At 37.5% G+C, this 19,304-nt stretch overlaps 1 protein-coding gene across 7 annotated transcripts in view; it reads right to left on the reverse strand.

Annotated features, from left to right (window-relative positions):
• The window catches only part of lama2 (laminin, alpha 2), a 400,339-nt gene that overhangs the window by 235,162 nt on the left and 145,873 nt on the right, over positions 1–19,304 (reverse strand). For all 7 annotated transcript variants that reach the window (XM_030128899.1, XM_030128898.1, XM_030128896.1 and 4 more), the window contains exons 9-14: positions 17,696–17,874; positions 17,486–17,585; positions 16,094–16,151; positions 13,586–13,688; positions 13,231–13,371; positions 6,557–6,721 (exon numbers count right to left, since the gene is read on the reverse strand). In XM_030128899.1, the coding sequence (XP_029984759.1) occupies positions 6,557–6,721; positions 13,231–13,371; positions 13,586–13,688; positions 16,094–16,151; positions 17,486–17,585; positions 17,696–17,874 (746 nt within the window). The remainder of the gene's footprint in view (positions 1–6,556; positions 6,722–13,230; positions 13,372–13,585; positions 13,689–16,093; positions 16,152–17,485; positions 17,586–17,695; positions 17,875–19,304) is intronic.

Genomic DNA, 19,304 nt, shown 5'->3' on the forward strand with positions numbered 1-19,304 from the left:
CCCACCCTGTAGATTAACCTATCACTGCATGCCTTTGGATGGTGGGAGGCATGCAAACTCCACACACCCATCGACTGGTGTTGGAAACGAACCCAGGACCTTCTGATTGTGAGGCACAAGTGCTACCCACTGCACCACCATGTCGCCCTAGTCATTCAGAATTTTATGTTTTAGAAAATACAACAGTGGTAACTCTAAGTCTTGGAAACATGACTATTTTTCCATACATTTGTTTCCATTTTCCATACTTTTCCAGGCCTGGAAATTTATCAAATCAAATTCCATACTTAGGTAGGAACCCTGTACTTAAAATGTCACTTTAGACCTCATTACACGGTATTGTACACTGGTCTGACTTGGCTCACGTTCTTCACTCTAAGCTCCACATTTCTGTACTCCACTGCCAAGCAAACCAGAAACATTGTAAAAACATTCTGTTAAGAGAGCACACTTTAATGATAGCGCTGGCTGTCCTTGAGTATGAGAAGTCCCTGAACCTAGACAGGCGATAAAATACCCAATGAGCATCAGCGGAACACTTCTGGACCAATGAGCATCCACGGAGCGCACTAACAGGCCAATGAACATCCTCGGCGTTAATGATACAAAAGGTCATGCACATGAATTGAAAACGCTGTACACACATTCATACTCGCATAAATCCACTTCGCGCTTGTCATTACACTCACTGCATGTCACTTTCAATGACACACGCTAACATGACGCGCCACAGTGTGTGCGTGAAAGAGTCACATAGTCAAGTCACATAACATCTATCTCTGTAACACGATCAGAGATTGAAGCAAAGAATTGCTTTTTCATACGGCTCGCACACACAGCTCAAAGCCATCGCACACACATAGACATACATGCGTGCACACACAAACACTCAGTGGTAATTTGTTTGTTTCCCATGTTTGGAGGCATTCGGTTCTGCTCGGCTGTCCCTAATGCCTCCAAAACACATCATTATCTGACTTATATAGGCCCGAGAGTGTGTGTGAGCGTCTGTGTGTGCGAGTCATGTGTCTGAATGAGAAAAATGTGTTGCTATTTATGTGTGTGTGCGTGCTTGTGCGTGAGGATGCGTCTGTGTGCGCTATGAAAAAAAAAAAAAACAGTTGATTATCGAGTTCAACAGGCGAAACACTGTTTACCCTGAGAGACACAAAGCAAGCGAGAAAGCTACAGACACAGAGAGAGGGAAGAGAGCTTGGGGGAAGTAGAGGGAGATGATTTAGGAACAGGGAGGTGAAAAATAGGAGTCCTGGAGAGACGGAGTGAGAGTTAGAGGAGCGGACCGATGTAAAGAAGCAGGGATGGAGGGATGGTTGGAGGGATGGAGGTTCAGACAAAGAAGTGAGATGACAAGCCAGACCTGCAGGGTGCAAAGTAATGAAATTCAGTGGTATATTCCTCTAAGCCATGACACCCAGACAAACATCACAGTCAGTCTGTTGTTGTAGTAGGGGCACCAACTCGACTTCAGAAACACGGACTGCAGCTATTTGCCAGCTGGAGTGATAAAGTCTAATCACGGGCACAGAAAACCACAGCGCAAATTCAAACGCTCGACATTAGCAGAAGCAGATCGAGGGGAGCAGGCCTCGGAGGGAGGTGAACATCCCAGCGGGGTATGTTTTCACCAGACATCCAACCGGGGGATATATTTATAAATCATAACCTGGATCTGTTTACATATGCACCCCATTTTTATAATGAAATACCCGCATGTGAGCTTTTAGTACTTGTCCGTCTGTGTTATCAGTACATTTTAAAATACTGTTATTGTTATAGAACAAGCCACAGCTCACCTTAAAGTTTCGGCAAAGTGCAATAACAAACTACATTTCTAAGATACTGTCACACAACCTTGTAATAGGTCACAAAGTTGGACAGTTCAACAATTTAACGGGAAAAAAAATGTTTAAGTGCCATATTATCATTGGAAATAATTGTTCTGCTGGCAGTGCACTTTGTTGTGCTCAAAGTGCTGTAAATGGTGTGGACAAATGTGAGCGTTGTACTTATGCAGTTAAAGTGCATTAATTGCACTGCTACTCCATAAGCGGACAATGACTCATCCTTAAGAGGAAATTAGCAACAATAGAACAAAGCCAGTTTAATTCTGAGCAACTGAGAAATGTGTGAGTAGTATTTATGTCTGTGCTCTCAAAATACTGTATTAGCTACTTTCACTAAATATACTGCACATGTAGATTAATGTTTCTATACTTAAATTTAAATACATTAACTTTATGCACAAGAAAAGTACTGTATTGTCTTTGTTTAGGACAGTTGCAACAAAATAGTGCTTATTCTTGCACTGGTTCTATTCAGGATTTTAGTGACCATGGTGGCTCTATACTGAACTAGCCTATGTGTGCACAGGTTTTGATTGGAACCTTTCTGATCCAAAATCGATCATTAATAGAATGTAATGCACATCACAATATACCATATCATATTAATATACTCTATTATCAGTCTCCATATTCCTTAAAGCATCAGTGCTTGATATTTTTTTAACATTATTGGGCAAAATTCCATATTTACCTTTGACCAGTGGTTTTCAACTGGTCTGGCTTCAGGACCCACTATCACCTTTCAATGACAAACCATGCCCCAAACTGATAACAGTTAAATTTCTGAAATTTATTTAACAAAAACACAGTGTATTTTGAACCTGAGATAATACGGAATATCACAGAATGAAAACACAGAAGACAGGTTTAATGATAAACCAAACTGACCAGCAGGTGGTGATGCTAAATATGGAAATATTCCATTTAACACTAAATTAGGTACATTTTAACCAAAACTAAAATGTACACTCAGTTAAAAATTAAAAGTGCATTCAGTCACTTATTCAAGAATTAAACACACTAAGGTTTTTGTCCTTGATGTGAGTAAAACCATATCTGATGTAGTCGTTGTCATACCCGAGTTTCAGCATGATATGAATAGAAACTGTTGGATCTTCTTTTATGCTATGAAATGTCTGGTGTTAATTAGCATTAGAGTGCATTATCGCCACCTACTGTTGGGGAGTGTGAATGGACGGCACTCAGCTCCATAAAAAATAAAGCAAAGGACTGGTTTCTTAACATTATTTTTGCCCAGATAAAGGCCCACAACCCACTAAGAAGAGGTTTGCGCCCCACTTTTGGGCCACCACTTGAGAATCATTGCCTTTGAGCGTATTATAATTAATGTGGTCAGAGAAAACAGAATTCGACTTACTTTGTGAAATTTAGCTGTAGAAAATCACAGACTTTGGCTCATCACAGGTGTTTTCAGACATATAGAGGCGATAAAAATGTGACTGACTACTGAAATAGATTGTTTATCGGATTGAGTCAACTCCATTGTTTAATGTAGAAAAATTTTAAGTTTGAAAAACCGTCCTCTTTTTTCCAGAACAGCATAAAAAGTATAACTTCTTTGACTGACCCTCATATTTATGTGTTGTATAAAGTACTGGAAAGTCACACTTGAGTTGAAGTACAGGTACCCTACCAAAAAGTTACTTTGGTTGAAGTTCAAGTCACCAACTGAAATGCTACTCAAGTTAAAGTCTTTCAGTATCTAGTATTTACTGTATTTAAGTATACCAAGTAATCTACAATTAACCCTTAATAGGTAACCTGGGGTCCCAGCAGACCCCACGTTTTTAATTTTTTATGTTTTCTATGTTTTTATTTGAAGCTTGTGCGTGTTACTTCATTTACCCTCCTAGTATAGGGATCTGAAAAGTAAAATGGAACCAAAAAATTAACTCGTAGAATAATATAGGCAATACAGACATTTTGGGGTCGCCCGTGACCCAAGGTTACCTTTAACGTATATTGATTTATTGTTTTTCCATTTCAGGTATTTCAGAATATGATCAATAATTGATATTATAAATTTCTAATAACGCTAACCTTCAGTGCTTTAATCTTTTTTGAGTAATTTTAACATCGTGTGAGGCCATGGCTAGGAGGAAAACTCTAAGTGATGAAGATATTAGGACAGAGCTTGCAGATTTAGAAGTAGAATCTGAATCAGATGATGACCATTTATCGATTGATAGTGTTTATGACGTCAGTTTTCCTTCTGTGAAGACTGTTTGTGAGCACCTATTCGTACTACCCAATTGTGTAGTTAGTTTAGTTTTTAGTTATAGTTTAGTTTTTAGAGAAACTTTATTGAAACTGTCTTGCAAATGTGTTATAGCAATGTTGTGTGTTTATTTATAACATGTGAAACTTTTTTGAAATTTTCTGTTAACTTTAGTGAAGGAAATGCTTCACGCAGTAAAGGAGAATTTATTTGGAAAATAAAGCACAATTTTGTTATATTTTTTTCGTTTCATTGCTATCCTTTCATACTATAAGCAATAAAGTATTGTAACTGACTAAAAAATAACATTTTTAAATGTTTTTATCACCATAGGTAACCTGGGGTCTAGCTGGACCCCAGGTTACCTGTAGCTGTGGGGGGCACCATGGTTACCTATTAAGGGTTAAAAGTACTCCAGTAATGAAAACAAAAGTACAAGTAAATGTTAATAACCAAAGGCAGTAAGAGTTTTGAATATTACGCTGCTGCTCACATCAACAGATTGCTGACAGGTTGGTTGAGTGTGGACCATCATTTGCACTTGTTCATTATGTGATTAGACCCAGTGACCAATCAGCTTCCTGATTTTGTTGCAGTCACCAGTAATCTCAGCTGTAATCTCACCAAATTTACTTATGTATTTTTGTAACAAGTAATGATACTGTGGCATTAAAAATGTAGAAGTATGCAACTGAGCTAGGAAATGTAGTGAAGTAATAGTAGTAGTGGTAGTAGTAGTTTATTCGGGCGTTAATTACTTTAACCCTTTCATGCATAGTGGTCACTACAGTGGACAGCTGTTTAAAGGGGTTCTCTTATGTATTTATGGATTTTGTTGTTTTAGTTCCACATCAGCCAACACAGTGGACGCTTATGTACCATACACTGTAATTCATACCATTACTGTAAATTTGCTGTTCTAGATAAATCTGATCTGCACTAACATGTTTGACTGTAAAAAAAAAAAAAAAAAATTGTTAAAAAATTGTTATTAAACTGTAATTAACAGTTCTGTTTTTTTCCCCATATTATCTATATGCAGGTATCATTAAAATGTGAGAAAACATCAAATTAGCAGCATTAAAAATGTTTTTACCTCATAGCATATCAGTAAATACATGTTTCTTTGCTTCTAAAATTAAATGCATGATGTCCAGCTGAGTGGACATTTTTGTAATTCCATGAAAAATAGGTTCATTAAAAAAATTCAGTCACACTGTTTTTTATTCAGGCCTATAGAGAAATAAAAACACTGAAGAAAAAAATCTTGACTGAGGTTCTCATAATTCGTGCATGAAAGGGTTAAACAACAAACAAAAAACATATCCATTGTTCCATATACAATGTGAACAAAAAGGGTTTAGGCTGAAGTAAAGACTTACTTTGCCAAACCCTATTTACAATTAACACAATGTTTCCACAAGAAAACAAACAACAAAAAATTTTAAATTACTAAATATACAACAGAATTGAATATATATTTAATTTTAATTCAGGTAAATCATGTCCTTATAAAACTACCGATTTTAATCCTAGTCCTTTAAACAAATATTTTCTTTAGTCAATCCTGAGCTCTATAGTTTTGAATGATAGTTAATTTGTATATCTAAAAGTGAAGTAAACAGAATAAAAAGGACTCAGTTAAGTACAAATTCTCCCAAAACATACTTGAGTACAGTAGTGAAGTATTATTACTTTGTTACTTTGCTTTACTGATATTTAGTCTTTTAATTTGTACCAAAAGGAGAGATGAGAGAAGCTGTTTTTTTCAGTTTGCTATTCATTCTTGCACTCAAGAGAAAAAAAAAAAAAAAAAGTACCCTGTCCTCTTTTTTTTTCCCCCCTTTACCCAATTTCTAGTTTCACCTCAAACTCAGCAAATACTGTATCAATATTAAACACTGAGTTTAACCAGTGGTGTTTGAACCTTTACAACTTTTTCCCCCTCTGGTATTGTGGTGCCTCCATCCACTCTTTCCAACCTGTTGAATGTGACACCTACAAATGGTTTGCATTTTAGGCAACAGGAAAACCTGTTATTTTTCGGTTTCATCGGGAAAACCAATTTACTTTTCGTCAAAATGTTTAGAATGGTAAAATTACATTCATGAACCGGAATGGCAGCGTTTCTGTGTTGGTACAAATGTGTGACCAGCGTATCTCTTTACAAAAACCGATAGGTACACAGCTGAGTTAGGAGTCAACAAAGCAGCACGCCCATTATAAGAGATGGGTATTTTGTGTCTTCCATGCATGGTTTACATCCCCTCTCAGATGTATTTCATTACCATTTTAAATGTTAGCCCCAGAGCAATAATATAATATAATATCAAACACCCATAAAAGTAGGCGTAGTATTAGGAAAAGACAAATGTAATTAAGTATGAGTTCTATGGTTGAAACCGGTTACATTTTACATGAGTGAGTTTTTTTCTGTGGGTCTGTGTCTGACCTTGTTACCCAGGTATAATCCAGGTGCGTTCCAGTAGTAGGCTGACCCCAGATCATTCACGACATCTGAGTGACGGACGCTCAGATATGGAGGAGTCTGTCTGTGGACGGACCACACTCGCCCTCCTGTGTCTCCAATCAGATGCCAGCCTGTCAGGGAACTCTCCTAAAAAAAAAAAAAAAACAACAGCAACAAAAAAGAAATTTAAAAAATTAAAAAACTTGAATATTTGATGTGATTTTGTGATTTATTCCGAACGTGCAAAACATAAATAATACAAAAATCAACAATCAAGACAATCTTAGAAGAACAGCACAATAGTTTCATTTGCATGCCTGAAACGGGGCGGAAAGAAGTGCAATTTATTTAATCCCACCCCGTCTCCATAAACCATTATTAATCATGTATATTTATCTCCTTGCTTTTATATTAATCTTTTATATTTATATATACCTATCCACACACACATACATTTGTATACACATATTAAATTATAACTTTCCATTTATACATCATTTTATTATTTTATTATTGGGCGGCTGTGGCTCAGGTGGTAGAGCGGGTCGTCCAATAACCGAAGGGTTGGCAGTTCAAATCCCGCTCTGTCCTAGTCAGTCCGTTGTGTCCTTGGGCAAGACACTTCACCCTCCCTACCTCCAGTGCCACCCACACTGGTGTATGAATGTTTGGTGGCGGTCGGAGGGGCCGTAGGCGCAAATTGGCAGCCACGCTTCTGTCAGCCTGTCCCAGGGCAGCTGTGGCTACAAATGTAGTTTACCACCACCAGAGTGAGAATGTTAGAGCGAATGAATAATGGGTTAATAATGTAAAGCGCTTTAGGTGTCTAGAAAAGCGCTATATAAATCCCATACATTATTATTATTATTATTATTATTATTATAATAAAAAGCCAAATTTTGTATAAACAAAGATAAACCAGCCCATAATGTACTATGTTTCATCTTTAATTGCATACCTAAATATCTAATAGTTTTGATCTTTTATATAACTTTGCATTCTCAGGCTATGATCTGATATCAGTAGCTCTTATTTGTTCTCCGCGGTCTCGTAGAAACAAACATATTAAACTGAGTGTAATTTTAAAACTACATCTGGAGAGATTTTCAGCAGACGTGGGCTTAAATAAAACATCAGACCACGCTGAAGATGTACTCACTGTCAACAGATCGCAAGCGTTTGACAGTAAACACATTAGAGCAAGTCACTTGTCATGTTCAATGTAAATGGACTTTAAAATCTGACAAGCTTTCAGTCAAAATGCCCAGCTGGTGGTTACGCTTTGCTGCCACTGAATACCATCAGTAACAATGTGTTTTATTAGATTTTTCCCTCCATGATATGGGCTTTTCTACCATTCAGGAACCAAAACAACAACAGCCCCTCTTGGTTTGTGCGTGTTCAGGATCCAATATTTCAGTGATGATTTGGCATTTCTCTGCTTTGCCCTTTGAGATTTGTGAAATTCCCTGCAGAATCTTGCACAGCTACACGGGTTTAGTGGGCAGCACAGGCAGGGCAGTGCCTATTCTGCCAAAGTGTATAAACATGTAAACCGTAAAAGACTTAAAATGTGGAGTGTCCCTGAGAGAGAAGAGAATTTTTTTTTTTTTTTAAATAAAGCAAGCACTTATAAAGTAATAGTAGTGATAATAGTAATAATAATAATAATAATAATAATAATAATAATAATAATAATAATAATAATAATAATAATAATTTGCATTTATAAAGCACTTTTCATTCAGCAGAAACTCAAAGTACTACAGAGAGAAGACAGTCCAACAGAAAATGAAATACTATATCAGGAATAAAAGACTTAGTGTTAGAAAGTTAGTGTTTCCAAAGAATGCAAAAAACAAATGTAAAAAAAAAACAAAAAAACAACATGACTCTTTAGTAATTCCAGTTCCTAAAAAGATGGTTTAGAGACTGCAGATGGTGTTAGTGAAGTCAGAATATGTCCATCATTTTGCATTTACCTCATGCCTGCATTCTTCCCATGTTTTTTTTTTTTTTTTTGCATATTTTTAGGTGTCACCATATCAAAATGTGCATCAACACACATGTTAAACTCAAAATATATTTAAGGATTTTGTACATCTGTCACATTTCATCCAGGAAGTCTTGCAATTGAAACCTAGAAAGTTTTTTTTTTTTTTTCTTTTTCTCTTAACTCCTGAAAGATTTTCTGTACGAGTGTGTGTGTAACAGAGAGACAGGCGGACACACATCTGTCGTCGCAATTAACCTGACCTTGGCTTCCCCCTTTGAACACGAAAAAACACACACACGCCGCACACACAGACACACACACTATCGGTGTCTAAATCAGAGCTGTCATCCTGTCAGCGTCTCCTCTTCCCTCCTCTCCCGCCCCGCCTGTCAGTCAAAAACTGTTTTCCTCTTTTCACCTCTCTCCTCCTTCTTGGCTCCTGTCTTGTCTTCTCCTCTCCAGTCTTGTCCTCGACTCCTTTACCCCTTTTTTCTTCTCATTTTTCACACTTTTCCTTTCACTCATACCTCGACTGTACTACGGCCGCATCCTCTCTAAAATGTCTCTTTGGTTCATGAGTTTAGCCCTGATTTTAGACGTAGTAAGAAGTTAAACGTAACTCATTAATTCAAATTCACATCATGACGCACCAATAACTGCTGTTCTCAGACTCTTGGACACATTCACGTATTATTTTTGTATTTTCTGTTAGATATTTATCAAGCTGCTCCTGCCAGAGTAGAAGAGTGGTTTGACTCATCTTTCTGGGCAACAAATAAAGTTAATCATTTTGTTTAATGCATATATCTATAAAGAAGCAACATTTTGCATCTCTAAGTATTCAATAACAATTATTAGTCTTTAAAATAAAGACCTCCAATTGTACTGTAATATGCCCCTGTGATCATCCTACGTCTATTTGTTTTTTATTTATGTGTTTGTTTGTCTGCTTGTTTGTTTTGATGATGTCTATGTCATCATTATGTGTATTTTTACATTTTTTAATTTATAGCAAACGAGTGATGTATTAATGTTGGCTGTTTTATGTTTTGTTTTTGTCACCTGTCTAGGGACTGCAGATGAAAAGTAGTTATTTTTACTAATTCTGGCATATTTACATAGGCATATTTTTTTAATAAACCAGTGTTCATAAATGTGCATGGTCCCTATTAAATAAACCAATAAAATAAAAATTAAAAAATTAATTTACACAGATATGGACTGAATTTATGCACGGCTATGGGCCAATAAATCGCTATAAATGTATATGACCACTAGAGGGAGTAGTGAGTGGCATTGAAACACCAAGGCTGAGTTCAAGATGAGCACCGGTAACAAACAATTTTCAAAGAAAGTGATTAAAAAAGGTTTATGAGGCCTATGAAGATATAAACAGAACTACAACTGAGGTGTAGCTGTGTTTAAAGGAGCAATATTTAGCTTTTTTTTTTACATGGAATTATGCATTTTAAAACATTTCCCTGTGGCAACATAACTTAAGACCTACCATATCAAATTGAATTCCTTTTAAAGACTTTTTAAAGGTATTTCATGCAGATTTGTAAATTCAAGACTTTTAAAGGAGTGATATTTTGCCTTTTTAAATGGAATTCTGCATTTTAAAACATTTCCCTGTGGTCTACATAAACTGTAAATGCTATGCTCGGGTCTGAAGTCTTCATTAATTCAACTCCACAGGTCCATCTTTAACCATATTTCTGAGTAATGACACCAGAAAGGGCGTTTTAAGCGCTGGCCCTTTAAATGCAAATGAGCCACTTCACACCCCACCCCCTCCAGGTTGTGCTACCCTGTCCTGTTCAACCAACTGAAGATTTTAGGTAATCAGCTCTAAGTTTGGACACATTTTCAGTATGGACTACAACTGCTGCTGCTGACAAACACTTATGACATACTCAGAGAAGAGTTCGTCGGAAGTCTTGACCTTGTATGTGCAAATGTTGCGACGTACCTAGTTATAGATGGAACAAATTAAGCAGGAATTAAAACGAGTTGTAGAAATCCGCTCGATTTTTGCCTAAATTAATAAAGAAAGTAGCATTGCAGCACCTGGAGGGTTCAAATTCAAACTTTTTGAACTATTAGGGTCCAAATACACAAATAAAGGTACCAAAGACTAATAAAAGTGAGTTTAGCAAAATATGACCCCTTTATGAAGTTGTACTTACGAGGCCATCAGAGGATTCTATATGGAAATGAACTAATTACAGTAACTGGTGTAAATTAGTGGCATTAGCTGATGTTAGCATTAACGTGTTGAAAGCCAGCTAGCCAGCCAATTACCTCATACTGCAGCTATTAGTGCGTTTATGCATTTCTTGACACATTACTGTTACCAAACACAGCTGTATGTGTTAACGTTTATTCAGCAGCTGAAAGTACTTGATGGTGTCTATTATTACACTGACAAGGGGTGAAATCATGGAGGGTTTGTCAATGATGTGCTCATGTGAGGTTTGTGTGCTCAAAGTCAGTTGTTTGATGATATTTGCTTTATTCATTTCTCAACTAGTACTGCAATCATTTATACTGCAGAGCTGCACAAGGGGAGCTTAAGAATTTTTATGGAAAATTTGATGACGAAATGAATGTACAGTCCTCTATGATGATAAAGGTGGCCGATACAGTTGGGAAAGCTGCTAATTTTTTAAAGTATGTTATATTCTGATTACACAACACCTTATGGTTTTTATCTGGTATATCCTTATATTATACAGTTGTGGAAAAAATTATTAGACCACCCTTGTTTTCTTCAATTTCTTGTTCATTTTAATGCCTGGTACAACTAAAGGTACATTTGTTTGGACAAATATAATGATAACAACAAAAATAGCTCATAAGAGTTTAATTTCAGAGCTGATATTTAGCCATTTTCCATGTTTTTCCATTTTCAGTGGTCTATTGATTCCACCCACAACACAGGTGTAGCATGTCCAGACGCTGCTCAAACAGCATTAACAGTATTCAGGCCCTCCTTATACCAGGGACAATAAAAGACACATCAAAATGTCATATTTCCTCAGATGCCACCATGCCACAGGTGTCACAAATCATGTGGGAATGGTTCCGGATAATACCCAATAGCTCCGCGTAGCCCTCAAAGAGGAGTGGAATAACATTGCACGGGCAACAATTGACAATACTGTTAACTCAATGAGAAGACAATGTGTTGCTCTACAGCCTAGGTGTCAAACATGTGGCCCGGGGGCCAAAACCGGCCCGCCAAAGGTTCCAATCCGGCCCATGGGATGAATTTGCAAAGTGAAAGTTAGGGCATCAAACTCCAAAATAATATCATAATAACCTACAAATAATGACAACACCAATTTTTTCTCTTTGATTTAGTGCAAAAAACATTAAATTATGAAAATGTTTACGTTAACAAACTATCCTTTAACAATAAAATGTGAATAACCTGAAAAAACATGAACAACCTGAAATGTCTACAGAAAATTCAGTGCAATTTTAATATTCTTCCTGTTACTAAATGTTTTGTGCCTTTGTAGATCTGATCTGTAATGCATATGAATAAATGATAAGTCGAGGCATAATATTGATAAGAGTGTACTTATATTTCTTAACAAATTACATTTTTATCAGGTTATTCACATCCTTTTTGTTTGGATAGTTTGTAAATGTAAATATTGGCATAACTGAATGTTTGTTTGGTTTTTTTTTTTTGCACTAAAACAATTTGGAGTTGTCATTATTTATTGGCTATCGCGCTATTATTTTACTATTATTTTCCACTTCAGATTAAATTGGGCTGAATGTGGCCCCCAGAAGAAAATGAGTTTGACACCCCTGCTCTATAGGAAGCCACTGGTGGACACATGAGATATGAAGTTGTGATTTCTTTCAACTGGCCCCTACCGTGTCCACATGAATGTCCCTGAATGCCAGGCGCCACTATCATGTTATAACAGACAGTACTCTGTACCACATTGATCAACAAAATAAACTGTGTGTGATTTAATATATTGTGCAACACCTATTGCTGTTAAAAAGTTAAAGTGTCATATGGTGTGTTTATATTTTTGCTCAGTTTCATTGTATTTTAACCATAATGGGTAAAGATAGACAGATGAATGAACAGACCCTTTACAGAGATGCACTATAGATGCACCCAAAAAGCACTTGACAGATGTAAATATGTTATATATTGCACCTTTTAGTCTATTATCTCTCCTCCCTGCTCTCTCAGTCACAACCAAAACCCACCAAGTATGAGGTTTGTCTTGATCCTGAATATGTGGCACAGTATTTACTCGCAGCTCTTTTGCCTGGCTGATGACTTTCACCCTGCTACAGCACTGACAGCACAATCTTCTGTAAGAGTTTGCTCCCTTAGCCTTTATCTTTCCCAAGATGATAGCCACAAGGCAGCAGAGGTTTAAGATCAGAGTTTGCTTCTCTGCGGCAGGCTGCCATCCCAGACTGACAAGCTCTGCCTGATAATCAATGCCAACAGACTTAAGGCGTTACAAAGTAGTAGCTTATGTCATGTACTTCCTTGAAAAAAAAATCGGATTTATGACTGCTAACACAATTAACGTCCTGATCAGTGCATCCATTGCTTATCATTATTCGGTTTATGTGCATCCTAGACAGACCTGTATATTTCCTGGCTGGTACCTACGTTCTGATAGGTCCATGTGGATTCGTAGCACTGACTGGAAACGCCCATACAGGAACACTTTTCACACCCTCGCCGATTGTCGCCATTGAGGTTGTAAAACCCCAGTTTGCAGCGGTCGCAGTTTTCTCCCTCCACATTTTCCTGAAAGGGAGAGAAAGTAAGAAAACGAGGAAGATGAGCAGAGACATAGGGGGAAGGTTTATGGGCTGCCCTCGAACTGACATTATGAGCACGAGGCATGTTATTGCAGTGTTAATGTGGTGAAGATAATGATGACGGGGCTAGAAAGGTTAGTGGAGAGTATTAAGCATTATTTGTGTGTACAAGTGTGTGTGTGTGTGTGTGTGTGTTGTACCTTGCACACACACGGTGTTATACACGGGTCAGCGTTGGTGCTTCCTTCCACACTGCAGTTACAGCGCTGACAGGACGGGTAGCCCATATAACCGACAGCACACCTAGAGACAAATGAGTTTAATAACAATAATAAAGAAGAAGGTGATGAGTATTAGTAGGAGGGGAGGGGGGAGTCACAGGGTCAATTCTTCAAACAACCTCTTAGTCCGTCCTGGTAAAACTGTCTGAGTCAGGCGCTGGAGCTCTAGTTTAAACAGCTGAAGTTGCAGCTGCAGCCGAGGTGCATGTATGTTCAGCTGGAGTCTCCGAGGAAATATACCAACAAATGAGTGAGCTGAAGCAACTCTATTAAGGAGCATCCGAAGCAGTGACTTTAAGGACGGTGCTTATGCCGCTGGGTTAATCTGCAGCCGGGTCATTAAAAAGTTTAGAGGGAAAGTTGGCTCATCTGTTAGATTAGATTAAGCCTGAATGATACCCACAGGAAGGTTGTAAGAAAGAGCAGAATTAAGCAAGCCATTACTGTAATAAAAAATAAAACCAAATTGTCACATCGAGAGATTTACAATTAGGACATGAATTTTTACTTATGACACCAGTTGCAAAAATATAACTTGATCTTTGGGATTGATTATTTCTGTATAAAGCTGGAAAATGTGACCTGCCTCTCCTAAATTGGACCCAGGACCCAAACGTAATAACCACAGACTGCACAAAGGAACCATGATGACAGCCATTGGTTCCTGACCCGCTGTATTGAAACTGGTATTTTGTAATTTGGATGTCACTATGTTGACACGGAAAAAAATGTAACCACTACGAGTTTAGTTATTGCAGAGTCCAAACAAAACAAATAAGAACAAAAAACAAAAATATGACTTTGTATTTTTAGAGACAAGCCTCATTGAGTTTATGGGAGACAGGGCTTTTGAGTGGTCGTAAGTGGCATCACAATTTTAAGATACTTCCACAAGAGAGGCCTCAAACATAAAGATACGACCAATAAACAAATAGAACAAAAAAGACTTCAGATGAAAAACCATATCAAAGACACAATGAGACCAAAATTACACAAAAAGACCAAAATGTGAAAAATGTGATGCAATAAAAAGGATGAAAGCAATGTGTAAAAGAAATGAAAGGAGTATAATTTGTACAGAATGTAACATAACACTGAATTTAAGTAATCTAGGCAAATTGGTGTAAGTATTTGCTTTGTAAACCTGGTGAAATGCCTAATTTGCAAAATTGAAAAAAAAAAAAAGAGTGGTAGCTTTCTCGCCCCAAAAAAATTTAAATACAGCTGGTTTGTTGTAATACATTCCATGTGACTGTTTGTCCAGTCAGTGTCTAACAGTAGTGGTTAATTTTATTTATTTTAACAATCTTTTCTTTTTCTTAATAAACAACAAACACTGATCCCCTTGTAAGTATTGCCTTTGGGTTATTGTGCTTGTTTTTTCCTTATTCTTTTTTCTAGAGTTCATGCCAACACATAAATTAAACAAGTGGAAATCATTAAGTGACCATAACACTGAAAAATACAACAAAAACCCGAGTTTATTAATTTGGCCTCAGCACTACTTAAATGTGATATCATTTTGAGAGAAAAAAAACGCATAACTGCTCAACTGAAATGAGTATTTACTTAAAACTATTGTCTATTGTATGTCTCCATACATTTATAAAGTAGATCCATTCTGTGTTCTATTTGTACAGTGGCAGAAAACATTATTAGACCGTCAAAAGTCAACAAAAACAATGGTTATGCAATCAAGTACTAACACCTGTGTGTATCATGTGACTAAAACAGACAGAAAAGAAAACATGGAATGCCTAGAAGCATTGTTTTTGTCAGTACAATGCCATAGCTATTGATGTAAGAACTGATTTGGGTTATTATCAAGAAAACACGGAAAATGGCTAGATATCAGGTCTGAAATTAAACTCTTATGAGCTATTTTTGTTGTCATCATTATATTTGTCCAAACAAATGTACCTTTAGTTGTACCAGGCATTAAAATGAACAAGAAATTGAAGAAAACAAGGGGTGGTCGAATAATTGTTTTCTGCGACTGTATATCTGTATTAGCAGATAGCGGCATCTCATAGTTTCCTTACTTTTTATTTCCTCTATTTTTACTGGCCTCCTGAAATAATTACCAAGATTAACTAGAATAAATCAACTCTTATTGATGTGAGGTTTTTCAGGGCTTGAAGATGTTGTATGTGGCATTTCTATCACATTTATCAAAACGGCAAATTAAATGCCGCCTCTCGTGTATTTATATCTTCATTTATTTAGTTTTCTTTACATACCATATTGTTCAGAACACGTCTAATTGAGTACGATAAGAAAAATCATCAAGGACCTTGATGGAAACTTTCTGGCGATTTTCCGAACACTAATTGGAACAGACAACAGCTGAAAGGTTCAGCTCACCTGTCACAATGCGTCTCTATCTCTTTGGGTGTATGTCTGTGTGTGCATGTTACTGTGTCTCACCTGTCACATCGCAGACCCCCAAAACCCTCCTTACACCGGCATGACCCTGCTGGCATGGCTGTCAATCAAACACACGCACACACATTTAGAAAACCAGCATGAGGGTGGAACTCAGTGGTTATCGCTCTGATGTGTCTGCAGCTAAAATAGCTCTTCTTCATAGGCATAAAGTAGAAAGAGGAGTAAAATTATCGTTAATAAAAAATGGTTGTTTTGTTTTTATTCAGTTCTGGGAGGTTTTTATAATTGCTGCTCCTACGCATACAGCAGAACATCTCAACTCAACATTACAGCACATCAGTTTGGACTCAGAGAACTGTTACTGTGACACATACAACTTTCAAGAGTATTAAATGAGTTTTGATGCAAGTGAAAGTGTAACATAAAATATAAAGAGAAAGAAATAGAAGATGCATAGACTGTGCTGTTGTTCAATATTATCCTTTATACCTACTTGTTATATGTCAACTCTTTTATTTTACTTTTCAGCTTTAGCTATGACAGTGTCTATGTATTTAAATTATTATGGCCACCAACAAGTGCACTTAAAAATCAAACTGTGTAAAATCCCCCAAACTACTGCTTATTTTAATTTATCGTCTGAAATGTGCCTTAACTTGTTTTTATTATTATGGCTTGTGTTGCTGGCTTCTTGCCCTAGTCGCCCTTGCAAATGAGTTCTTGATCTCAGTGGGTCTCACCTGATTAAATAACCGTTAAATGAATAAAACAAAAAATGAAAAGTACAGTATTTTTCTTGAATTACGGTTGTTTTTGAAAAACCCTGTCCACTGACAGAGTCTGTAAATTAGAAGTTTTAAATACACTACATCAGTAACATTTTTACCTCCGCAAATGTTTTTGCCAGGGTTTGTTTGTTGGTTAGTTAGCAAGATAACTCAAATAGTTAAGGATGGATTTTCATGAAATTTTCAGGAAATGTTGATACTGGCACACGGAACAAATGATAAAATTTTGGTGGTGATCGGGGGGGGGGGGGGCAGATCTGCCTTGGCGGAGGTCTGCGTTTTTCTACTTCTTCTTATGTAATGATAGGTGCATTCCAATCCAGCTGCTTTTATTTGCATTTTTTTTGTTGCACATTAGAAAACCAGAGTGGAAACATGGAAAACACTGAATGACAAAAAAATAAATATAGGAGAAAAAAAAAACATCTGATCTTGACTGAATCAGGCTTATGCAAAAACATCAGAATTCCTCGAGCAGGAATTGTCCAGTCCTGTGAAAACACTTTTTATAGAAAATATAAGGACTGGGATTTTTTTTTCTCATTTTAATCTTTTTAATCCTGACCTGAAAGAAAGTCTAAACAAAGCTGCCTGTTGTTCTGTCAGATATGTCAAAATAAAAATCCTAGAGTATAATTGGTACCGGATGAGGCCTGGCTTGGATCTGCGATGCACGCCTGACTGATGGAACCATGTGGGTCACATGAACAAACCATGCAGGGGTTCTCCTCCTCTGCGCTCACCTGCACAGGTAGAGAAAACATATCCTTTTAACATCACTAACATCTGTCTTAATGAGGTCTAATTTCATATAAAGCATAGATGCAGTTATACTGAACGGAAAATGACGTACGCCCGTGGGTCTGTAGTATCCAGGAGCACAGCTCTGACAGTTGATTCCGGCTGTGTTGTCACGGCAACCGATACAGACTCCCCCCCCTCGGTACTGGCCGTGGGTGTCCAGGCTGAGGGACAGGTCTGCCACAGTCTGATTAAAGTAGCACTCCTCTGCCTTCCCATGGCAGTTACACTCTGAAAACACACACACACTTAAAAGTAAGGCAACGGTGCATTTGATGGAATTGTTGAGTCCCGCCCACATCGAGGACTTGGCTTTTCTAATCCAGTTACTTCTTACACTTGAAGTTTAGAAAACCCCTTGGGCTTAAACAGTGACCACAGGCAAGAAGTTATCTCCAGGAAAGTGTGTTTGTTGTTTCTCTGAACTGGAATTCTTGTGTAGTTAACCTTGAAAGATGAGGACCGCCACCCACAGACAAAACACACTGTAGTTCTTAAAGGTTTCATAGCTTTACAACCGTATAGGGCACTCATAGAAATACTCTGAAATTCACTATTTCAACCTTAGGGTGTTACTCGAAGATCTAACAAGATTTTATGACTTTTGTGAAATTTTTTACCATTTTTTATTGCTATGTAGAAAATCAAGGTCAATGAAGTTATCAATTTAAGTTAAATTTGGTTCCTTACCCTTGAGCGGCAAAAAAATAAATAAAATACAAGTAGTAAATACTAAAAATATAAGAAAAACACATGTAAGGTGAAATGAACATGTTTTTTAGAACATTACAACATCATAAGTGCTGATCCAGACACCTGTCAACATCCACATTCTCCCTTTGAACATCATTCCTTACATTAGTACCATTACTTCATGGTACCTAACAAAGCAGGTACACTCACTGTTCATGCAGAGGTGGACCTTACAGACCCTGGAGACCACATTGGACCTGAGATTGTTGACTCACTGTCCTCACTGGAATTGCTGCTGGAACTGTCTTGTAATGTATGTGGAAATTACCAAAAACCATGCAGTTGCCCGATAAAGGGATAATTGTCTTTAAAAGCATCATTTATCAGCTTTTCAGTGGTATCACCTACATCTGTACTAGGGGTGCAACAGTACACCTTGTACCGCCGCACCCCTCACGGTTCGGTACAAGCATGTACCGCGGTATAGCTCATTTGTCATTTTCAAATGACATTTCTGGACAACTCTCGTTTATATTACAGCTTTGCAAGACGACTGACTTACGGAATTCTACCCTCATTGGTCAGAGCCGGACGCGGAGCCCAGGCACAGCATTATGTGGGGAGCCGGACACTAGGGCATCCCATTTTTGGGACTTCTTTTCCGATCAAGCTCTTAATTTGACCAGTTAATCTCTTATATATTAGTAACTCCCCAAAAAAATTTAGGCTCAATCCGTAAAATTTTTGCTCCCTGCCCCCCTGCCATCTTTAGGGTGCCCGTCAGCCGAGTGCAGAAAACCCATTTTTCAATGGAAAATCCTGCATTTGTCGGTTACTTATGCCATATTTGCTCATGCAAATAGAACACCGGCCCCATCAGCATGGCGGACCCCGGCCCTAGCCAGAAGTGGCACGAGCTGTGAGCCGGAAGCAGTGGACCCTGGCTTGAGTCAGATGCGGAGCACAGC

This window comes from Sphaeramia orbicularis, chromosome 24 (assembly GCF_902148855.1).
Source record: "Sphaeramia orbicularis chromosome 24, fSphaOr1.1, whole genome shotgun sequence".
Lineage (NCBI taxonomy): Eukaryota > Metazoa > Chordata > Actinopteri > Kurtiformes > Apogonidae > Sphaeramia > Sphaeramia orbicularis.